Source organism: Bos javanicus, chromosome 1 (assembly GCF_032452875.1).
Source record: "Bos javanicus breed banteng chromosome 1, ARS-OSU_banteng_1.0, whole genome shotgun sequence".
Taxonomy (NCBI): Eukaryota; Metazoa; Chordata; class Mammalia; order Artiodactyla; family Bovidae; genus Bos; species Bos javanicus.
This window is the reverse complement of record NC_083868.1, coordinates 136,072,475-136,097,944: the sequence shown is the minus strand read 5'-3', so window position 1 is coordinate 136,097,944 and position 25,470 is coordinate 136,072,475. Positions and strand designations below refer to the sequence as shown.

General features: G+C 40.6%; 1 protein-coding gene across 6 annotated transcripts in view; it reads left to right on the top strand.

The window, feature by feature from the left end:
- Positions 1 to 25,470, top strand: part of TMEM108 (transmembrane protein 108) — a 384,728-nt gene that overhangs the window by 197,695 nt on the left and 161,563 nt on the right. For 3 of the 6 annotated variants that reach the window (XM_061421252.1, XM_061421259.1, XM_061421278.1), the window contains one exon: positions 15,912 to 15,993. In XM_061421252.1, the coding sequence (XP_061277236.1) occupies positions 15,954 to 15,993 (40 nt within the window). In that variant the 5' untranslated portion in view covers positions 15,912 to 15,953. Of the gene's footprint in view, positions 1 to 15,907; positions 15,994 to 25,470 lie in introns of all 6 variants that reach the window. The other 3 variants (XM_061421251.1, XM_061421253.1, XM_061421269.1) reach the window with 1 other exon arrangement.

Genomic DNA, 25,470 nt, shown 5'->3' with positions numbered 1-25,470 from the left:
TTAGAGCCTGATAATTTGTATTTCTAACAACTTCTTGGATGCTGCTGGTGATCTGAGGTCCACGTTTTGAAAACCCCACTTTGTAAACCCCATGATTATAAAACTGTGGAGTTGATGATGAGCGCCTACACAGCTAGCCTAGAGACCTGAGGATCCAGCTACATGCTCAGCTCTATCCAGGTGTGGACCTATGTTTGGCACCAGCTGGTGGTGACCATCTAGTCCTGGGCAGACATGATGGGAGAAGTTCTGGGTCCTGGGACTCCCAGGACAGTGAGATGCCAGCTATCTCATGGAGTAAGCACTTATTTTGTTGTTCAGATCTGGGAAGACTGGGCCTTGGAGGCCCAGCTTCTGACTCTCTGCTTCCTGACCACTACCTGCTGCTTCCCTGTCGGTCTGTCTTCTCTGTATTTCCTTCGCACCCCTAGAAGATGGAATCTTTGACTCAACCCTACCTAAGAAGCTGGAGAGACAGTTACGCTATATCAAAAACTGCATTGTTTAGGAGTTTTAAAGCAGCCAATAGTAGGTCTTCTATTGTTTAATTTACTCATCCAAACTCCTGCCTCACTGTCCTCTCTCTGCAGCTTTGAGATTTTCCACCTTTACTAGTCAAAATGCTTCTTCACCTTGAAAGTTAGTGTAGATTCCATCTCCAAACACCTTGTCTGGTGCTCTCCAGAAGACATCATTTGTCCTTCCTCTGAAAGGATAGGGATATTATTTTATTCTCAAAACAACCTTGTAGTGTAGGTGTGATACTTGTTTACAGATGAGACAAGAAGAGTAACACATTTTCTACTTTGTAATAATTTGCTATAGTAAAATAACTTGTCTGATAGAGCTGGTAAGGCAAAATCTGGCTGTAGAGTGATTTTTGATCTATTAATCTCTCATCATATATTAATGATGAGTGTAGGCACACATTATTTCATCAACTCCACAGTAGTATAACCATGTGGTTTACAAAGTGGGGTTCTCAAAATGTGGTCAGACTTAATCTCTGACAAAACATAGTCCACTGTAGAAGGGAATGGAAAACCACTTCAATATTCTTGCCTTGAGAGCCCCATGAACAGTATGAAAAGGCAAAAAGAGATGACACTGGAAGATGAACTGCCCAGGTTGGTAGGTGCCCAATATGCTACTGGAGATCAGTGGAGAAATAACTCCAGAAAGATTGAAAAGGCAGAGCCAAGGCAAAAACAATGCCCAGGTGTGGATGTGATTGGTGATGGAAGTATGGTCCGATGCTGTAAAGAACAATATTGCATAGGACCTGGAGTTCTAGGTCCATGAATCAAGGTTAATTGAAAGTGGCCAAATAGGAGATGGCAAGAGTGAACATCAATGTTTTAGCAATCAGAGAACTAAAATGGACCGGAATAGGTGAATTTGATTAAGATGACCATTATATCTATGATGGTGGGCAAGAATCCCTTAGAAGAAAGTGAATAACCCTCATAGTCAACAAGAGTCTGAAATGCAGTTCTTGCGTGCAATCTCAAAAACGAAAGAATGATCTCTATTTGTTTCCAAGGCAAACTATTCAATATCACAGTAATCCAAGTCTGTGCCTCAACCAGTAATGAGGAAGAACCTGAAATTGAATGTTCTATGAAGATTTACAAGACCTTCTAGAACTAACATCAAAAAAAGATGTCCTTTTCATCATAGGGACTAGAATGCAAAAGTAAGAAGTCAAGAGATACCTGGAATAACAGACAAATTTGGCCTTGGAGTGAAAAATGAAGCAGGGCAAAGGCTAACAGAGTTTTGTCAAGAGAACACACTGGTCATAGCAAACACTGTCTTCCAACAACACAAGAGAAGACTCTACACATGGACATCACCAGATGGTCAATACCGAAATCAGACTGATTATATTCTTTGCAGCCAAATATAAAGCAGCTCTATACAGTCAGCAAAAACAAGACCAGGAGCTGACTGTGGCTCAGATCATGAACTTCTTATTGCCAAATTCAGACTTAAATTGAAGAAAGTAGGGGAAACCACTAGACCATTCATTCAGTTCAATTCAGTCGCTCAGCCATGTCCAACTCTTTGCAACCCCATGGACTGCAGCAGGCCAGGCCTGGGTGTCCACCACCAACTTGTGGAGTTCACCCAAACCTATGTCCATTGAGTCGGTGATGCCATTCAGCCATCTCATCCTCTGTCGTCCCCTTCTCCTCCCACCTCCTCCCACCTAGACCATTCAGGTATGACCTAAATCAAATCCCTCACAGTTACACAGTGGAAGTGACAAATAGATTCAAGGAATTAGATCTGACAGACAGAGTGCCTGAAGAACTATGGACAGAGGTTTGTGACATTGTATAGGAAGCAGTGATCAAGACCATCCCCAAGAAAAAGAAATACAAAAGGGCAAAATGGTTGTCTGAGGAGGCCTTACAAATAGTTGAGAAAAGGAGAGAAGCTAAAGGCAAAGGAGAAAAGGAAAGATATACCCATCTGAATGCAGAATTTCAAAGAATAGCACAGAGAGATAAGAAAGCCTTCCTCAGTGACCAATGCAAAGAAATAGAGGAAAACAGTAGAACGGGAAAGAAGAGATCTCTTCAAGAGAATTAGAGATATCAAGGGAACATTTCATGCAAAGATGGACACAATAAAGGACAGAAGTGGTATGGACCTAACAGAAGAGGTGGCAAGAATACACAGAGGAACTATACAAAAAAGATCATCATGACCCAGATAACCACGATGGTGTGATCACTCACCTAGAGCCAGACATCCTGGAATGTGAAATCAAGTGGGCCTTAGGAAGCATCACTATGAACAAAGCTAGTGGGGGTGATGGAATTCTATCAGAGCTTTTTAAAATTTTAAAAGATGATGCTATTAAAGTGCTGCACTTGATATTTCAGCAAATTTGGAAAGCCCAGCAATGGCCACAGGACTGGAAAAGGTCAATCCTCATTCCAGTTCCCAAGAAGAGCAATAACTAAAAAATGTTCAAGCCACCAAACAATTGCATTCATCTGCCATGATTGTAAGTGATGCTCAAAATCCTGCATACTAAACCATAAACTGCATGACATGAACTGAGAACTTCCAGATGTCCAAGCTAGGTTTAGAAAAGGTAGAGAACTCAGGATCAAAATGCCAACATTTGCTGAATCATGGAGAAAGCAAGGGAATTCCAGAAAAACATTTAGTGTAGTTTTTTGACTGTGTGCTAAAGCCTTTGAATGTGTGGATCATAACTGGAAGAATCTTAAAGAGATGGGAACTCCAAACCATCTTACGTGTCTCCTGGGCAACCTGTGCGCCAGTCAAGAAGCAACAGTTAGAGCCTTATATGAAATAACTGATTGGTTTAAGATTGAGAAAGGAGTACAACAAGGCTATTTATTGTCACCCTGTTTATTTAACTTATACTTAGAGCACATCATGAGAAATGCCAGGCTGGATGAGTTATAAGATGGAATCAAGATTGCCTAGAGAAATATCAATAACCTCATATATGCAGATGATACTACTCTAATGGTAGAAAGTGAAGAGGAACTAAAGAACCTCTTCTTGAGAATGAAGGAGAATGAAAAAGCTGGCTTAAAACACTAAGCTCATTGCATCTGGCCCTATCACTTCATGGGAAATAGAAGGGGAGAAGGTGGAAGCAGTGACAGATTTCCTCTTCTTGGGCTCTAAAATCACTGTGCATGGTGAGTGAAGCCATGAAATTAGAAAACGATTTTTTCTTGGCAGGAAAGCTATGGCAAAACTAGACAGTATGTTAAAAAGTAAAGACATCACTTTGCCAGCAAAGGTCTGTATAGTCAAGGCTATGGTCCTTCCAGTAGTCACCTACAGTTATAAGAACTGGACCATAAAGAAGGCAGAGCACCAAAGAACTGATGCTTTTGAACTGTGGAGCTAGAGAAGACTCTTGAGAGTCCTTTGGACAGCAAGGAATTCAAACCAGTCAATCTTAAAAGAAATCAACCCTGAATGAATACTCATTGGAAGGACTGATGCTGAAGCTGAAGCTCCAACACTGTGGCCACGTGATGCGAACAGCCAACTCATTGGAAAAGACCTTATGCTGGGAAAGATAGAAGGCAGAAGGAGAAGAGAGCGACAAAAGATGAGATGGCTGGATGGCATCACAGATGCAATGGACATGAGCTTGGGCAAAGTCCAGGAAATGGTAAGGGACAGGGAGGCCTGGCATGCGACATTCCATGGGGTTGGAAAAGAGTTGGACACGACTTGGCAACTGAACAGCAACAAGGATCCCTGGTTCTCCTGGAAGCTTCTCACGGTCCCTGGGGAGTTTGCTTGATTGATCTCTTATGTTCCTCCATAGTTCTAATGTGCTATTAGAGTCGGGGTTAGAGCAGCTAGATTCAGTCTTGGTCTCCATCCCTGGCTTATCATGAGAGTCAGCTTGAGAACCTTTTAAAATTGTCCCATCTAAGAACCTGGAATTAGAATTCCTGAGGGAAACACCTAGGAATTTATTTTAAAATAGATGCTGACTATCAGCTTGTTTGGGAAACAGCAGTCTTGGTTCTTCTGGATATTTATTCTGGCCTTTGTGGTCATCAAAGCAAGACAGAATTATCAACACAGTTAAATGATCTGTTTAGCATTTTAGGCCCTCACAAGTGAGATTAACTGTATTACTTAATTCATGCTTCCTGAAGCAAAGTGTAAAGTTGAGGAAAAAATTGAGGTATAAAGTTCATCAGAAATGCTTGGGATGCCATGGCTTCCCTGTGGACTGAGCTTGTCTGCACAGGCCTTACCTGTGACCTTGATCCATACTCTTCAAGTGATGGCTTCAGCTTTTGGGATTGACCCATCCCACTCTTGCCCACATAATTTTTCATGTCATTATAATTGTTATTCAAACTGCACATTCAACAGACTGTATCCTGTGGAATCACTTGATATAAATTATGTATTTTCAAAGATTAAATGAAACCACAAATTAAAATGTCTTCATACAAGCTCAAGCATTAAAGAAGGCTTTATGCGGATGGAGGTGGGATGGGAGGAGCTAAGGAAGCGGAAGAGAGTTTGAGGTTAAAGGTTTATAAATGAAAAATATTGCCTCCTGTATCAGTAAACAAAGGATGACACAGCCATCAAGCCACTACAGCTCCAAAGGAGCTCAGAGACTTCCCTGGTGGCTCAGATGGTAAAGCGTCTGCCCACAATCTGGGAGACCCAGGTTCAATCCCTGGGTTGGGAAGATCCTCTGAAGAAGGAAATGGCAACCCACTCCAGTACTCCTGCCTGGAAAATCCCATGGACAGAGGAGCGTGTTAGGCTGCAGTCCATGGGGTCGCAAAGAGTCGGACACGACTAAGCGACTTCACTTCACTTCAGAATAGAGACAAATGAGTTAGCTTGCCAGGCTACCAAGCCCTCAGCTACTGCAGCTGCCCCAGTGGTACGCCTGAGGGGTCAAAGGATGGGAAAGAAAAGTATTCTGGCCCCAGATAGCTGAGTTGCATATCAAAGGAATGTTTTCAATGAGCTGAAACTCTTGTGTCTTCCCATTCATGAAGTGAAGTGAAGTGGAAGTGAAGTCGCTTAGTCGTGTCCGACTCTTTGTGACCCCATGGACTGCGGCCTACCACACTCCTCTGTCCATAGGATTTTCCAGGCAAGAGTACTGGAGTGGGTTGCCATTTCCTTCTCCAGAGGATCTTCCCAACCCAGGGATTGAACCTGGGTCTGCTGCATTGTAGGCAGACACTTTACCATCTGAGCCACCAGGGAAGTCCTCTTCCCATTCATGGAGAAGCACTAAATCTCCTTAACCTGAGATATCTGGTTTTCTTTAATTAACAGTAATCTTTTGATGTTCTTGCTATCTCCCCTTTGTTGCAAAAATCATGACTCCTCCCTTATCTCTTTGAACTCAGAGCTATCTGAGAGGCTGCTTCCCAGGCTTGATGTCCTCAGCAAGTCTGCCAAATAAAACATAATTCTCAACTGTTTGATCATACATTTTTTTTTTCAGCCAACAAGTCAAAATTAAAATTTAGCAATTGCTATGCTATTATGAATAATTTCACATGCTGAAATATACTGCCCATTCAAATTGTGCATCGTGGGTTTAAATAGTCTTTCCACATGTAAACATTCAGATGACAATTTTGCCTGTTTCATAAGGCCTTGCCTCTCTTTCCATTATAAAAATGTGGTGCATCTTTCAGAACAAATGCCTGCTACCCAAAAGAAATACACATTTTTTTAGATCCCCAAATTCAATATCTGAGAATGTTTCTCAAACACTGCAAAAGATAAAAAGAAAAATGCTTGAGTTTACTGTGGATGAGAAATAATCTTTTTCATAAGCTGGTGCAAATGATAGAACATGCTCCTTTAGTATTTGGCATTGCTACAGTATCATATAATTCCTTGACTTTGGTATTCAGTCTTTAATATCAAAACTATAAAAAGGGATGTGTAATACATATTCTTCACCTCGCACAAGCACCTTTCTGTCTCCTCAAATGAGATAAGTGGTCTCAATACACTTTAATGCCAGAAGGAGAAGGTCTGTGTCATTCTAATATGCCTCAAACTTCTGGTCCTATTTTTATCCTTCTGCTGACTTCAGTGTCTGTGGAGAGCAGAATACCCACCCACAACAGATGCAAATAAAGTCCAGTTGGTCTTGAAGAACATTCAGGCAGTCACCTCTCAGTCCTCCAAGCAGAATCCACATCTTATCAATCAATCCCCTTTTGTAGGCTTTTCCTTAGCAGATGAATAATTTTTGCCCTTTTGTTTTAAATTCTACTGAAATTAAATCTCAGTGGGTCTGTAAACTCCCAGTAGTTTCTTTTCTTTTTCAGAGAAGGAAATATGAAGGGGAGGAGAGGGAAGGAGCTCTACTGAAGGTGTGTTTCATCCTTTGAAGTTTATTGGGCCCCAGGGCTCCTGGAGGACAGAGCTTGGGTGGAAGGTAGAGCTGCATGTCCTCTCTGTCTTCCCAGCCGCCAACAGTCACTGTGCAGGCTCTGCTGCAGGAGAACCCTTATAAGTCAGAAATTCCACAGCCTTGGCCCATATGAATTCATTGCTAATATTTTTTTTTCTTCCATTCTTTTTTTTTTATTTTATTTTTTAACTTTACAATATTGTATTGGTTTTGCCATATATCAACATGAATCTGCCACAGGTATACATGTGTTCCCCATCCTGAACCCTCCTCCCTCCTCCCTCCTCGTACCATCCCTCTGGGTCGTCCCAGTGCACCAGCCCCAAGCATCCAGTATCATGCATCGAACCTGGACTGGTGACTCATTTCATCTAAAATTTCTAACCTCTGTTGAAAATTTAGGGAAAAAATTTTGAGAGGATTTTCAGTTTCTTTAAGATAAAAGAAACAAAGAGCTGTTTTTCTGCTGACAAATGGCTGGAGACAAAAAAAAAAAAAAACACTTTTTTTTCTGCTTTCAAGTTCACCATAGTCCCCACTACTTCCTATAAACTAAACTCCCAGACCTGAGGCAAAGCAACAGTCATTGTAATCATGCTCACACTGTTGATCCCAGAGTAGGGTGAGCTAGTTCTTGTGCAAAAATGAGAAAATTTGGAAGAAAGAGTAGGAGGGCTATAAGTTTCAAGAAAAGTGAGAGAGAATATTTCTTTATGGAAGTGAAGGATATTCCTGTGTTTAAAATGCAAACTGTCTCTATCAAAAGAACTTCATATTCTGAAAACACCATTATGACCCAGACCCAACGCTGTGGACACATACACTCATTTGTGACTTTTGGTGTAAGTGAACCTGAGAAACCATCACACTTGCCTTCCTGGGGTAACACAGCAGCTCAGGCCCTGGCCTGACTTACTGAACGTCAGTCCCCGCTATTTTCCTAGTTCTCTCTAACCGCACACGACCGGAAGCAGCATATCTGTACACTAGTAGCTTGACAGAAAAGAAGAGATGCATACAATATATCAAGTACACAGTAACTTCTTTACTTAATTCTCTCAGCAATTCTTTGATTTAGGTGTCAGCCCCATTTACAGATGAGAAAGCTGTGTCTCAGAGAAGTAAAGTAACTTGCCCAAGTTCATGTAGCAAAGCTACTCGGGGGCAGGCCTGCCTCACTCTGTCTCTGAAGCATGGTGCTCCTGCTGCTCATCAAAAAACTTTCCCTGAATTCCTACTTAACACAGAGACATTAGTGTTTATTGTGGATTGATAAGGAGCAGCCTGGCTTCCCAGGTGGCACAGTGATAAAGAACCTGCCTGTCAGTGCAAGAGACCCAAGAGACAAGTGTTTGATCCCTAGGTCAGAAAGATTCCCTGGAGTAGGAAATGGCAACCCACTCCTGTATTCTTGGCTGGGAAGTCCCATGGACAGAGGAGCCTGGCAGGCTACAGTCGCAGTGAGTCAGACACAACTGAGCAACCGAGCCCACACAGCATAAGAAGCAGTCATGGCAAGAATGTTCTATTTGTATGCTTATCAAGAGATTTGTCTAATGATCTTTTCTTAGATTTTAATGGCAGAATAGGTTTGTATTTCTGAACAAACTAGAGAATGTACTTCTATTTACTCAGCCAAAAAAAAAAAAAAAAGCCATGGTACTAGCTGTCCTTTTTGCCTTTATTTTCAAGAAACTCCAAGGCAGGTGTATGGCCCCAGTGCACCTTGTGGTAAAATGAATTGCCCCCTTTCTCCCTGTAATTCTGGATCTGTCTTTCTGATGCCATTAATGTGCTTTGATTTGTTAGTATTTCTACTGTACAAGTTGTATCTGATAGTGAACTTCCTCAGATCCTTTTTAAGGAAGACAAATGTATAAGTTCTAAATAAGAATCTTAAAGTTCAACTTATCCCCATATAAGTAATCTCTAAAGTCAATTTAAATAAGACACTGGATTTACAGAAGAGGCCCTTTGGGGAATAGCCCAAAAGCTTTTGTTTTATGGCTTAAGAGAAGCAAAATTAAGATGGTTGGTGAGCTCTGGCCTGATTTGTTATCTTGCCTTTTGCATGGGTTGTCTCAGTCTTTGCCACAAGCATATCATATAGGACTATTCTTATACCTTACAAGAAATGCAAGGATCAGGGAAGTCAAGAATCCAGCTCAAGGTCCCATAGTTGGTAGGTTTGATCTTGAATAAAGACTGATTTCTTGACCAAACAAAAAAACAAAAACACTACTAGGCACATGGAAGACATGAGATGAATTGTTAAATGGCTAAATCAAGGAGTGACCATAATTGATGTGATTATTCCATGAGGACTTTTTAGAAAAGGAAAGTCTTTCTTTTTCATCATCACTCTATTATAATTTTTGTGATGAGAAATATAATGTCTAGAAAGGCCATGAATCTTAGATATCATATAAACTTCAGGGAGACCTGAGTTCAATCCCTAGGTCGGGAAGATCTCCTGGAGAAGGAAATGGCAACCCACTCCAGTATCCTTGCCTAGAACATCCCATGAATGGAGGAGCCTGGTAGGCTACAGTCCATGGGGTTGCAAAGAGTCAGACGTGGCTGAGTGACTTCACTTTCACTTCACTTTCACTTTCAGCTACCTAATTTTAGAGTATCAGAAATCATGTGCAGAACAAAGTCATTATTTCTACTTATAAAAAGACTATGACTTGGTGTCTGTGTCCCTACCTGGAGGAGAATGCTCCATTCCAAACTTCACAGGCCTGTGATATTAATTGATATATCAGTTCTGCTATTCCTTTTCCCCTCTTTCCCAGAGAGCAAGTATTAGCCATCAGCTTAATCAAATCTTTCTCCGTCCCAAAGAGATGGTGAACTATTATCCTGTTTTATTCAAACTCTACTGTTGGCATGGATTGCTCATCATATTCATTCTTTGCTCCACAAAATATTTTAAAGCTGGACTCAAATACCATTGATTTTCATTGCTCATAATAGTTACATTCTATAAAGTTGTCATGAATATTGAAGGACTAAATGAGTAAAGACTGAATCTGTGCTCCTAAGGGAAATGTAGGGTTAGGTTCCTATTAGATCTGGTCACATTTTTGTCAACTGATCCATATATAGTCTTGTTTTATATGTGTTTCTGTCTAAAGATGCCTTGTGTAATAGGCACTGTTCATTCATTAACTTTGCACTCACAGTCGTAGCACTATAACTCATGCCTGAACAAAGCTTATCTAAGACAAGTGTTTTCTCTGTAAAGCTCATCACGGTCTTCCTGCACTTAGGAACACTAGACACCTCAGCACTATGCTTGGGGGCCATTTCAAACAGAGATGTCAATAAAAAGCACAAAATGCTAAAAAGCATGGCACTAAATTGCCTGCTGAAAGGACACTGTTCACAGTATGAGAGCCGAAACACAAAGACAGAGCACTGCCTTGCTCAGCCTCAGTTTGGAGCAGGTGTGTTGGGCGGTTCAGATTTTTGCCATTCTGCCCATGTATGCAGACAACTGCTAAAGCACCATGAAGATTGATTTCGGGAAAAATTTAGGGACTTTAAATCTTTCTTTCTTATAAGTTGAACATTTTTATAGTTTTTAACTTATATTTTACTTAATTATAGTTTTTACTGAGTAATTTTTTTATGTAATAAAGTTTATCTTTTTCCTTATTACTTCAAACTTTGACTGAGTTAGCAAACCTTCTCTACCTCCAAGTAATAGAAGAATTACTCATATTTCCTTCTAGTATTTGTATTCTTTACTTTTTTTACAGTTAAATGTCTACCTTATTTGGAGTTTATGCTGGTATGTGATATTTGGAATGAGTATAATTTTAACTTTATCCATATTGCTCTGCCATTATCTCAAAATGTTTATTTAAAAGCTCATCTTTTTGCTTGCTGATTTAATACTACTGTCCTGATTGTATCATAAATATCCATATATAATTTGGTATATTCATGTGCCAGTTTCAAATTATTTTAAATATAGAGGCTTTTGAGGATGTTTTAATGTCTAGTAGGCCTGGCAGTCCCTCTCTCCCTGGCCCCATCTTCTTGGAATTTTTTTCCCCCAGAATTTTCTTGGGTATTCTTTCTCATTTGTTCTCTATGAACTTGTCTTTTCAAGTCAATTTACATATCAAATGTCAAGAGGTTTTCATTTGGTTCTTTATTACTTCTTCCCTGGGTACATGGACATTTCTAAAGAGATTTCCCTCCCAAGTCAATAAAACTGATAGAACTGTTTCGTTTAACCCAAAAGGAGAGGCAGGGTTCTCTGAGGCTCGCACTTGCTAAGGAGTGATTTGGGTTACTTGCACTCTCTCATCTCCCTGAGCTAATGATCAGCCAGGTCCCCACCTGTGCCTCTGTCTCTGTATGTTTGGTCAGGTGTTTTCGTCTTCCTCCTCTCATTTTTCTTCAGCCTTTTGGCTATAAAACTCTGTACATTCTTAGGATTCGCTGTCATCATTGGAGCTCCTAAATTATTCCCTGAGGAACCAGATACAATTAATGTTAATATGGTTAAAGGTTAATACAATTAATACAGTTAAAAAGAAGCTTTTGATGGAATCTCACCATGCCTCTCCATCCAGCCAAAGGAGTGCAAGTGACCCAAGAGACTCAGCTGAGAAACCATCATTAGAACTCTAAGTGAGTTCAGTTAGGTCACAAAGTAAATATACAAACTCAGTCATTTCCATGTAGAAGCAATTTAGAAAATATAATGGAAATGGAAATTCCATCACCGTGGCAAGACTACATATAGGTGTAAAATGCCTAGGGATTAACTCGACAAGACTATAGAACTTAAATGAAGAAAAACATAACAAAACTCCACAGAAGGACCTAAAGATTAGTTTTGAGTAAATAGTAGGTCATATGGTGCTTGTAGTTAGAATAGCCCTGGGTAACCCAGAGGACTCAAGTGTCCCATATTTATGTGCTCAGTTGTTTCTTTGATATTCGAATGACATGACTCTATTCCATCTATTGTGAGAAGTCTAACAGTTTCTTGAAAATCTCCAAGCATTTCCAGAGATGATTGAGGGACTTATGTTCCTCTTGATCAACATCAACTACAAATATTTCTGTTCTCCTATTACTTGATTATTCATTTATCCATTCATTTATTTCTTTATTTGCAGCACATTTGTTGCATGCTTACTGGGTCCTGAGCACTCCGAAGATGCCTACCAATCATTGCTTATGGTCCTTGTGGCTCCTATCTCCATTTCCAGTCACTCTTGTCTTAAGACATAGTCTCTTTCATTGCCCAGCTGAGCATCACTAACACAAGGCTGTTTCGTGCAAGACTTTCTGAGGCTTTTGAGGGTCCTAGTGGTGGATAACTGTTGTGGCATAGAGAAGGAGGACAGATGTGGTGTCTAAGTACAAATAGCATAAAACAAAAAGCAATGGAAAATTAAATATTACACATATTAAAGTTTGTGGGGAATTTCTCATTCTATCCTTTATTCTTGTGTCTTACCTACTGCTGTCTTTTGGAATTGCCTGTTCTGCCTCACAGTATCTCTTGTTTATCTCCTCAGCCTCTCTGATTTCTAGACCACTTAATCCCTCTTTTCTAGCCTTTGGGAACTTCAACCTCCTCTTATGTTATCAAAGTCAAAAGTTAAAGTTAGTTGCACAGTCATGTAGTCTGCTCGGCTCCTCTGTCCATGGAATTCTCCAGAAAAGAGTACTGGAGTGGGTTGCCATTTCCTTCTCCAGGGGATCTTCCCAACCCGGGATTGAACCTGGGTCTCCTGCATTGCAGGCAGATTCTTTACCAACTGAACCACTAGGGAAGCCCCCTCTTATATTATAATGGAGAGCAATTTAACTCTCTCTTTCTCTCCCTCTTACTCAGCTAGGTCACACTGGGGGTGGGTTAGCCAAAGAAGTCATTGAGCTATTGTTCCCCCACCCCCTACCCCACCCCACAAAACAAGAGCTCTTCTCTTCCTCTAAAAGGGATTCTTCTGATCTCCAGAGCTACAATCTTTTAAAAAATTTAATTCCCTCAGCACACTTAAATCAAGTCTCTCCCAGATTAATAAACAAATAGAAGATATTTTAATTATAATCCCAATGATTTTTTTTCTGAAATTTAATAAAATTATCTTAAAGTTAATTTGGGGGAGAACAAGCTCAAAGAACAACATCCATCCATGTGTGTTCATTTGTGTCCAACTCTTCGCAGCCCCATGGACTGGAGCCCACCAGGCTCCTCTGTCCATGGAATTCTCCAGGCAAGAATACTGGAGTGGGTTGCCATTTCCTACTCCAGGAGATCTTGTCAACCCAGGGATCAAACCTGGGTCTCTAAAAGGGAAAGTAATGCAGAACTAGTTCTACTAAGAATTTGAGTTAAACAATACATATTGTTTAATGGGAGAATGAGCAGACAGAGAAGTAAAACATAACACAAAGTTCAGAAACAGATCTAAATGAAATTTTAAAAAATAGCAGAAGAAAATATAGGCAACTATTTATAACTTTTTATGTAATCCTTAATTAAGTAAGGAAGGCCTTTCTAACCATGGTTTTGTGTGTGTGTGTGTATGCATAATTCTTACCAAAAAATAAGAAAAAAACAGCATGCTTTACAACATGAATGAACCTTAAAAACACTATGCTAATTGAAAGAGCCAGGCACAAAAGGCCATATATTCTGTGTGAAAGTTACAGAATTGGCAAACCCATAGTGCAGTAGATTAGTGGTTGCCAGGGACTGGAGAGAGAGGATATTAGGAAATAACTGCTAATAAACATGGGAATTTCTTTTTAGAGTGATGAAAATGTTCTGGAATTAGGTATTGGTGATGGTTGCACAACTTTTAATATGCTGGTAACCACTAAATTGTCTACTTTCAAGGCTGAATTTTATGATACATTAATTATACTTGAGAAAAAATTTAAGGATAGATCATTTCTACTTGGGGTATCGTAAGAAAAAACAAAACAAAACAGCATGCCAGTAGAGAATGGTTAAGGAATGTCTTTAAAAAACATTCAGTGACATTTGTTAAAGGTGGCAAGACATACATTATTCAAGACCATATGAATGGATGCAGGGACCATTGCAATGGGCTTTTACAGTAAGGGTGAGAGACTGGGCTCCACCCTGAATAAAGCATGGTCAAGTGGGAATAGATAGTCAAGGAGCAGAATGGGAGTCATTGGGTGGAAAATTACTAAGAGGAAGCACCAGGGTAAGGGGTTTGGCTAAATTGACCAACCAAGCTTATGCTGAAGGTAGGATGGTAGAGTAAATCTGATCAAATATTGAGGGTTTGGGGTGCTGGTTAAATTAATTTAGCAGGGTTCTTGCTAAAACCAGTGTTACCAAATTCAGGTTTGGCTCCTCACCACTCAAAAGCCAGTAATTCGAGAGGCAAGTGTCAGTAGAAAGCAAAGACGCTTTAATCAGAAAATTTGGCAGCCTTGGGGAGGAGGTGGACTCATGTCCAGAGACCAACTCCAAGGATTCTGCTCAGCCATGACAGTTTTTAAAGGGAAAAATGGGGAAAAGAATCTCAGAATTGTCGAGGCTGGAGGTTGGGTTCTGCATCATCTCTACTGAGTGCAGACTGGCTGACTCTCTCTCTCCAGATATTACCTTGCCCCCTTGATCTGCCGACAGGATTCCTTAGAGGGCCATTGCAGGGTAGAGAGCTAACCATTCTTTAACTAGTTAATTCTTCACTCTTCTTTTTATCTTGGAGAAGAATTCGCAGGTTAGGCAAGGCATGGTGTGCATTCAGGAGGGCATAAGTCAGGAGTTAAGTTAAATTGCCTAATGATCTTATTCCTACATTAGGTTCTTTAAAGGTTAAAAAGGGAGGAGAAATGGGCAAACAGGAAAGAGGCAAAAGAGCTGCCTTCGCTCGGTTTTACAAGGAAGTGCACAGATAGGTCTACGGGAGAAGGCTCAGCACCTAACTAGAGAATCTTTGCCAAATGTGAATTTACAGTCTTTAAAAAGACTAATAAACCTGTAAAATGCAAAAGCAATGAGATGAAATATGTGCCTATTTGCTTGGCAATGATGGTAGGAAAATACAAGTTTCTTTCATTGAGTAGGTTGTAGTCTAATGGAGATTTTCATAATATGGTGTTGGTGAAGGGCATCTCAGCAATGTATTTCAAAAGCCTTAGATTGTGTCCTAGTGATTCTGTTTCTAGGACCTTATCTTGAAAAAAATACTGTGTGCCATTTAGAATAAAGTTGTAAAGTGCGAATTCGCTGGTGGTCCAGTGCTTAGAACTCCACACTTTCACTGCCGAGAGCCTTGAGTTCAAATCCTGGCCAGGGAACTAATATACCATAAGCCAAGAGGTATGGCCAAAAGAAAAAAAAAATGTAGTAAAGTGTAATAATAACAGAGGAAGATGTTTCTACTGCTAGGGAGAAAAATTAGAATGTATAGCAAAAGAGACCAACAGAAGTGCACACAGGAAAAGCTGAAGAGATAGGTAATTTGTAATTCCTTGTACATTCTTAACTGTATTTTGTTTAGCTATATTTTTCAGATATTCTACACTGGAGGTATCTTTTGTAATCAGAAAATAATAGAAAAGTTGTTTAATGTAATACAATTTGAAATTGGTGAAGCTTTCAGGGGAGTGTTTTGTTTGGTGAGCAGGATTACAGAAATGAGATTACAAGTTCCTTGTTTCTCCTGTTTCAAAACTAGAGATGCAGGAAAGATGTTTTGGAAGTCCTCAAAATCCCAAGGCCTGATTCTCACCCTCTAGTTGCCCATATGAGTGATGTGTAGTTTCAAAAGCTAATTGATTAATTGATAGTTTTATAACATAGACTATATTGTGGTAAAGTCACTCCAAGAATTTTTCTCTTCAAGTAAGTTATTTTGGGCTTTAACACCAGAGTCATATTGAGTGGAGTTCTTTATGATTATTGACTTGAATTCTGTTTCCCAGATGTAATGATTTTCTTCTCCCATTTCCTAGACAGAATCATGAATAAACTGGAGGACAAGCAGGACCAGATGATACCATGAAGAGAAGTTTACAGGCCCTCTATTGCCAACTGTTAAGTAAGTCGATGTCACTTTTCTTCTGGCCTAGAATAGACCAATGTTATTATTTCACTGGTGCCAGAAGCTCACCCACCTTCTGGAGGAAGACCAGTGTTTGGCTGGTGAAGGAGAACAGTACATTTCCCTCTGCTTCGTCTAGGTACTTGAGTAGCAAGCATTAAGTCATTCTGTTGCCTCAGGCATCAGTTACTGTACGTAATTATTGTAGGCTTTTATATGATTATTCTAAATTGGCATGTTAAGCACAGTCAATTTGAAAATGAGTATCAAAAGTGTTAATACTCTTGGTTATGTGGCAGAATTTAAAGGGGTTCTGGTATGATCCACTCTGGACTCCTCATGAAGAGGGAATGGTCGGCTGTTAGGATTTAGTTACATAGAACCTATTACCATTCAGTGACTGTACAGCCTTTATTTGGAATAGTTTTGCATAGTTCCATGTGTTCTTGAACAATGAGTGGTGAAGTGTAACTTGTTTAGGTTTGGTGGTGGAATGGCGAGTGTTCGATCATGATTTTCTTGGCACATTGCTCATGTGTTTTGTGGATTGTACCATAAAAGTGCCAGTTGTCACATAGGGATTGTGTGATCTTTGGGACTGGATTGTTACTGAATGAATGTAAAATCTAACACCAGCTGGTGGGTTTGATGTTCAGATTGACACATTTGGGACAACAGTCATTACCCACTCCAGGTCAAACCAAAGCCATTGAATTGGGAAAACTTGAAATTCATTGTGCTTATCTGTTTCTTGCTGAGGTAAATAGAGGACCTAGCTTTCCTAGGCTGAGTACTCCTTGTTAACTTTTGCCAAGAAAATAACATGAAAAGAGATTGAGACGCAAATCACCAGTCAGCCCTTAGGATTTAGCAGTTCAGGTTATGTTGTATCCCCAATGCAAAGCACTTAATCTACAGGCAGCATTCTGACTGGGTGTTTTAACTGACTCATTTTTGCTATTAAATTCTAATCCCTGAAGCACAGATCACGTCAGCCTGATTTCAGCCTGGTGGAGCGTCACCAAGAGTTATAGGGACTCTCATGTTTTTTCTCCATGTATTTTATAAAGTTTGTTGCTTTTTTTTTTAATGATAAGCTTGCTTATTAGAGAAAGGGCTTTATGGATTGAATTAGCAGTGTCATCAAGGAGTGATTAATTCTGCCTTGATGAGAGAGGGAACATTTGAAAGATAAATAGGATTACACACACACTCAAGAAGGCGAGGCAGTTTTTTATAGTAAAAAGAAACCAGAAGTGAAAAAGACCATAGTTGATTTAGAAGGCAGCAGGTTTGTGGAATTCACCTATGCTGATTATATGCCCCAAAGTTTTCATGGTATTATACGGTCATGATTATACACAGTGGAGGTGATGAATAAATTCGGGGGATTAGACCTGGTAGATAGAATTCCTCAAGAACTATGGACAGAGGTTCATAACACTGTACAGGAGGCAGTGACCAAAACCATTCCAGAGAAAAAGAAATGCAAGAAGACAAAGTGGTTGTCTAAAGAGGCTTTACAAGTGGCTGAGGAAAGAAGAGAAGCAAAAGGCAAGAGAGAAAGGCAAAGACATACACAATTGAACGCAGAGTACAGAGAATAGCAAGGAAAGATAAGAAGGCCTTCTTAAATGAACAATACCAAGAAATAGAGGAAAACAGTAGAATGGGAAAGACTAGAGATCTATTCAAGAAAATTGGAGATATCAAGGGAACATTTCATGCAAGAATGGGCATGACAAAGAACAGAACCAATAAGAACCATACAGAAGCAGAAGAGATTAAGAAGAGGTGGCAAGAATACACAGAAGACCTATACAAAAAATGACTTAATGACCTGGATAACCATGACTTAACTTCCATGTACCTCAAATGTAAAATGGGATATGACCACCCACTACATAAGATGGTATTCAGTGAGGTAATATGACATATAGAACACCTACAATAAATGCCTCTTCCCTTATTGGGCCATCCTGTCTGCATGAAAAGGATACAGCCTCCCTAGGAGCTCCTCTGTAACTAACATTTGCATGGGACTTTTTGGTTCACAAAAATGTTTACAGGATTTAATCCTTACAAACCTTATATGGCAAGTGGAACATTGACTATCATTGATCTCATTCTACAGAAGAGAGAGTTGACATGATCAAGGCTGCCTTTCCCAGGTCATGTCACAATTCTTTTTAAAAAAGTAACAATAGAAAGTAAGGAGCATCATCACAAACATTTAAGAATGTGACATTACTGGGGAGGCGCTGAGTTCTGAAGTGACAGATTTGGTCTTTGCCTGGGTGCTGTGTCCTGGAAATTTACTTCATTTTTAAGAAGACCAAGACAATCCTTTTGAGCTTATGAAAGTAAGTTTTTATATACCAATATCTGTTCAAATCAAAGTCATTTGGATACTTACTCAGAGTTAAGGAGTAATGATATTTAGTAAGTTAAGCATTTGCTCTATACACAGGAATCTGTATTTCTTAAATCATACTCTGTACTATTGGTACATCTTGCTTATTCTTGCATCCTCTGAATATACTAACTGTGCTGACCATACAAAAAGTAATCCTTTGCTCAACCCAGAGAACTGTCCACAGGGCCCTATTACTCAAATGGTGGAAGATAAAGAGAATTCCTGTAGTAGATTTGGGTTCCTAATCTGTAGCATTTAGAAGGTAAGAAGTATCAACTTTTCTGCCCTCTACCTGGACCATGGAGATTGCATCTGTCTCAGCCTCAAATTATGCACACAGACACACACACCCCAAAATCCATATTACCAAACTCTCTAGGCTCTTTGAGGCATAATGAGAAGCTGCTTGAGAACAGAGTTCATTTCTGTTGGGATGATCTGCCTCTCTTCTGATCTCTGGAACTGGGCAGAAAGCCATAAATATACTTTACAATGAGCAAAATGTCTTTTGTGTTTTTTCAGTGCTAACTAGCGATTTTTGCCAACCAGCTACCCAGTGATTTTATTTACTTCTTAATGGCATCACCGACTCGATGCACGTGAGTTTGGGTGAACTCCAGGAGTTGGTGATGGACAGGGAGGCCTGGCGTGCTGCGGTTCATGGGGTTGCAAAGAGTCAGACATGACTGAGCTACTGAACTGAACTGAATAATCACTTAACAATCATCCCTCTAATCACTTCTTAAACTAAAAATATCCAGATAGTAATATCTTCCACAGGGAGTTAACATTCTCCATCTCTTTTCCCTTTTATCCCATAGTATACCCAGAGCCCCACCATGGTACCTACTAGGCCAGTTGCTCTAATGTGATCTGTGATCTGAAGCTCTCCTGTGCTCATTAAGAAAGAAAACAATCTGACTAAATTAACTAATGCCAAGGTATGCTTAATTGGCTAAGGAGAGTTGGGAGCTTTTCCATAACCTTCAGGGATATTTGCATTAATAAAGAAATTAATTTTACCTTCTTAAGGCAAATGCTGTCAGTGTTGTGGGTTTTTTTTTTTTTAATATTTGTTTATTTTTGGCTGCACTGGGTCTTTGTTGCTGTGTGAGGGCTTTCTCTAGTTGTGGTGAGTAGTGGCTACTCTCCAGCTGCAGAGCATGGGCTCTAGGGCATGTGGGCTTCAGGAGTTGTGGCTTACAGGCTTAGTTGCTCTGTGGCATGTGGACTCTTCCCTGCTAAGTCGCTTCAGTAGTGTCCGACTCTGTGCGACCCCATAGACGGCAGCCCACCAGGCTCCTCTGTCCCTGGGATTCTCCAGGCAAGAATACTGGAGTGGGTTGCCATTTTGTTCTCCAATGCATGAAAGTGAAAAGTGAAAGTGAAGTCACTCAGTCATGCCCGACTCTTAGCGACTCCATGGACTGGAGCCTACCAGGCTCCTCCATCCATGGGATTTTCCAAGCAAGAGTACTGGAGTGGGGTGCCATTGCCTTCTCCCTGGAATCTTCCCAGAGCAGGGATTGAATCCAAGTCTCCAGCATTGGCAGGTGGATTCTTAACCATTGGACCACCAGGGAAATCCTCAGTGTCATTTTAAACCATACTGAGTATAGCAGTTTAAACAGGTAAGTTTGCCAGGGCCTGTCCATTTATTTGGATCTCTTTGAGTCAGTGGTCTTGAATTTTCATATTATTTCTCTTTCTGGCTTATCCCTTGCCTCTTTGGCCAACTGAAAGCAGAAATAATCTGCTTATGCCTTATTGTCACCATCCTTCTGGATTTCCAGTACTGAATACCTGAAGTTACGCATTTGGATATCAGTTCCCACAGACTCTTAACTTGTGAATCCATTTCTCTGCATCTGCGTTGTCTCTGCTTAAAGAAGGGCTTCCTATGGTCTTACCTGAGCCCTTTTAATCATCTCCCTTCCTGCTTCCCTTATCTAAGGCCTCCTCCTTCTAATCCACTTTCACATTGCCACCAAACAGCAGCCTGTCCGCTGCTGATGATCTTTCGATGGCTTTGCATTACCAGGAACAGCAGTTCTCATAGTGTGGTCCAGGAAGCTCTGGGGACCCCTGAGACCTTTCCAGGAAGTCTGTGAGGCTCTCCTTTTCCAACCATATTATCTTTATGAAGCCAGATTGTCTTTATATTCTTCAGCTATACTGCAACAGATTAAATGCAGAAGCTAATGTGAGAGCCAGCTCGCTGTCTTTCATAAGCCAGATCTTAAGGAGATTTACAAAAATATAAAATAATGGTACAAACCTAAACAGCGTACTAAAAAGCAGAGACATTACTTTGTCAACAAAGGTCCATCTAGTCAAGGCTATGGTTTTTCCAGTAGTCATATATGAATGTGAGAGTTGGACTATAAAGAAAGCTGAGCACAGAAGAATTGATGCTTTTGAACTGTAGTGTTGGAGAAGACTCTTGAGAGTCCCTTGGACTGCAAGGATATCCAACCAGTCCATCCTAAAGGAGATTAGTCCTGGGTGTTCATTGGAGTGACTGATGTTGAAGCTGAAACTCCAATACTTTGGCCACCTGATGTGGAAAGCTGACTCATTTTAAAAGACCCTGATGCTGGAAAAGATTGAGGGCAGCAGAAGGGGACGACAGAGAATGAGATAGTTGGATGGCATCACCAACACAATGGATATGGGTTTGGGTGAACTCCGGGAGTTGGTGATGGACAGGGAGGCCTGGAGTGCTGTGGTTCAGGGGGTCACAAAGAGTCGGACATGACTGAGCGACTGAACTAAACTGAATCCTTCTCATAATTTTTTTGTTTTAGCAAATATGGTTGTATTTTATTTAAAATGTTATATATTAACATGTACTGAGTTTATTGTTATTTTAATGGGTTAATATTTTTTGTTTCTCAGTTCTAATAGCTGGTAAAGAATCCACCTGCAATGCAGGAGACTACAGTTGAATTCCTGAGTCAGGAAGATCCCCTGGAGAAGGGATAGGCTACCCACTCTAGTATTCATGGGCTTCCCTGGTGGCTCAGATGGTAAAGAATCCAACTGCAATGCGGGAGACCTGGGTTTGACCCTTGGGTTGGGAAGATTCCCTGGAAGAGGACATGGCAACCCACTCCAGTATTCTTGCCTGGAGAATCCCTGTGAACAAAGGAGCCTGGTGGGCTACAGTCCATGGGGTCACAAAGAGTCAGACATGACTGAGCAACTAAGCACAGTACAGCACATAGTAAATATTAGTAGATATAACCCATATAAACAAAGGTTCTCTTTTAAGAGTATAAAGAGGTCATGAGACCAAAATGTTTGAGGATCACTGAGGGATTAAGCCCAAATTTCTTAGGTTAGCACTGAAGACTGGTTAATACTCTGGTCCCAGATTGCCTTCTTCTTCCACCTCATCTCTCACTGATTCTCTCCATGTACATGGGTGCATGCATGCACATGCACACATGTGTGTGCATGTGTGCACACACACACACATGTGCACACACACAGTACTCCACCCAGGGACATCCACAGTATGCTGACATTTCATCCCTCACAAAGTACAGTAACCCATCAGTATCTGAGGGGGATTGGTTCCAGGCCCCCCTGTGGATCCCACTTCCATAGGTGTTTGGGTTCCTTACAGTCAGTCTGTGCATACTTACAGTGGGGTAAGACGGTATTTATTGAAAAAAAAAATCTGTGTATGAACAGACCCATGCAGTTCAAACCTGTGTTTTTGGAGGATCAGCTTGTATTCACCTTTCTGTGTGCATATGCTTGTTTGCTTGTGCTTCCAGTTCTTCAATGTGGGGACTCCATTCACTCCCCTATCTCCAGTCTAATCTAGAACTTGACTCTTAATGGGGCTTGAAATGTAATTACCACATTTCTGCAAATCTAGAATGTCAAGAATGTCATTAACTGTAAAATGCACTATTACTTTAATGAACCACTGAGAAAGAATTAATGAGTCAACTGTAAAACTATCACAAGCCATCAATTATACATTACAATACAGAAGTGCATGTATGGATAAAATACAGAATTACTAGAGTAGATTGTGGCTAACTGGGCAACATGTCCCTGGGTTTCTGCCACTAAATTCTCCTTTAAGACCAAGTCTCAGCAAACCCACCTGTATTCTAGCTCCCACCCGTATTCTAGCTCCCACCCTAGGTCAGCCCCATATTGCAAAGGAATTTCCTTTGGAAGCTAGAGAAAGATCCAAGTAAGTGGGCTACCCCTAACTGACATTGATGAGCATATGCAGTCTTCATGGTTTGTTTTTCTAAGAAGTAAGAGTAAGTTTTCCTTTACGTAAAGGAGGGAGAGCTGATATAAATCATAACTGAATGATGTGGAATTAATGTCCAAACAAGTATTAACCCCAGAAATGTAGGCTCTTTTAAATGTTACAGGCAGTCATAAAGATATTGCATTAGTTATACAGTGGAAGTGAAAAATAGACTCAAGAGGTAAGAACTGATAGAGTGCCTGAAAAACTGTGGACAGAGGTTCGTGACATTGTACAGGAGGCAGTGACCAAGACCATCCCCCCAAAAAAGAATGCAAAAGGGCATAATGGTTGTCTGAGGATGCCTTACAAATATCTGAGAGAAGTGAAAGGCAAAGGAGAAAAGGAAAGATATACCCATCTGAATGCAGAGTTCCAAGGAAGAGCAAGGAGAGATAAGAAAGCCTTCTTAAGTGATCAGTGCAAAGAAATAGAGGAAAGCAATAGAATGGGAAAAACTAGAGAACTCTTCACAAAAATTAGAGATACCAAAGGAACATTTCATGCAAAGATGGGCACAATAAAGGACAGAAATGGTATGGACCTAACAGAAGCAGAAGATACTAAGAAGAGATGACAATACACAGAAGAACTATACAAAAAAGATCTTAATGACCCAGATAACCATGATGGTATGATCACTCACCTAGAGTCAGACATCCTGGAATGCGAAGTCAAGTGGGCCTTAGGAAGCATCACTGTGAACAAAGCTAGTGGAGGTAATGGAATTTCAGATGACCTGTTTCAAATCCTGAAAGATGATGCTGTGAAAGTGCTGCACTCAATATGCCAGCAAATTTGGAAAACTCAGCAGTGACCACAGGACTGGAAAAGGTCAGTTTTCATTCTAATCCCAAAGAAAGACAATGCCAAAAAATGTTCAAACTACCAGACAAATGCACTAATCTCACAGGCTATCAAAGTAATGCTCAAAATTCTCCAAGCCAGTCTTCAACAGTACATGAATCAAGAACTTCCTGGTGTTAAAGCTGGATTTAGAAAAGTCAGAGGTACCAGACATCAAATTGTCAACACTGGATTACAGAAAAAGCAAGAGAGTTCCAGAAAAATAGCTGCTTCTGCTTTATTAACTACACCACAGCCTTTGACTGCATGGATCACAACAAACTGTGGAAAATTCTTTAAGAGATGGGAATACCAGACCACCTTACCTGCCTCCTGAGAAATCTGTATGCAGGTCAAGAAGCAACAGTTAGAACTGGACATGGAACAACAGACTGGTTCCAAATTGGGAAAGGAGTATGTCAAGGCTGTATATTGTCACCCTGCTTATTTAACTTATATGTAGAGTACATCATATGAAATACCAGCCTGGATGAAGCACAAGCTGGAATCAAGATTGCCGGGAGAAATATCAATAAACTCAGATATGCAGACGACACCACCCTTATGGCAGAAAATGAAGAGGAACTAAAGAACTTCTTGATGAAAGTGAAATAAGAGAGTGAAAAAATTGGCTTAAAACTCAACATTCAAAAAACAAAGATTATGACATCTGGTCCCATCACTTCATGGCAAATAGATGGGGAAACAGTGACAGACATTATTTTGTGGGGCTCCAAAATCACTGTAGATGGTGACTGCAGCCATGAAATTAAAAGATGCTTGCTCCTTGGAAGAAAAGTCATGACCAACCTAGGCAGGATTTTAAAAAGCAGAGACATTACTTTGCCAACAAAGGTCTGTCTAGTCAAAGCTATGGTTTTTCTAGTAGTCATGTATGGATATGAGAGTTGGACCATAATGAAAGCTGAGCACCAAAGAATTGATGCTTTTGAACTGTGGTGTTGGAGAAAACTCTTGAGAGTTCCTTGGATTTCAAGGAGATCTAACTGGTCAATCCTAAAGGAAATCAACCCAGAATATTCATTGGAAGCACTGATGCTGAAGCTCCAATACTTTGACTACCTGATGGGAAGACATTAGTCCCTGGAAAAGACCCTGATGCTGGGAAATATTGAAGTGGGGAGTAGAAGGGGATGACAGAGGATGAAATGGTTGGATGGCATCACCAACTCGATGGACATGAGTTTGAACAGGCTCCAGGAGGTGGTGATGGACAGGGAATCCTGGCGTGCTGCAGTCCATAGGGTCGCAAAGAGTCAGATATGACTGAGCGGCTGAACTGAACTGAACTTGCCTCAGAAATGAAGAGTTTTCACTTCTTCCACCCACCAATGAAGGTGCTTCCCTTTCTCACTGGAGGTGCCTGACTATACCATCCATGGAGGATAACATGTGCCAGCCACAGTTAAGGACTCAGGTTGTGGATTAAGACTGCATGCGTGCTTGCTAAATTGCTTCAGTCTATAGCCCACCAGGCTCCTCTCTCCATGGGATTCTTTTGGCAAGAATGCTGGAGTGGGTTGCCATGCCCTCCTCCAGGAAATCTTCGTGACCCAGGGATTGAACTGGTGTCTCTTATGTCTTCTGCATTGGCAGGCAAGTTCTTTACCACTAACGCCACTTGGGAAGCCCCAGGTTAAGACTACTTGGGCTCAAATCCTGGTTTGCTACAAATTATTATCCAAATGATTTTTTCCTCTTTAGGTACCAAATCTGCCAGTTAAGCATGCCTCCAAATAGCTGTTGGAGCGTCTGCCCTCCACCCCTTGCAGATCTATCACCCCAGAGGCCATGAAAGTAAAAAAGCAAAGTGCTACCACCAGTAGCTATAATAATGGTAGTGACACAATCTGTTCTCCAGTAAGCATAGAAATTGGAGGTGTCCATTTCATCAGCACCACAATTCAGT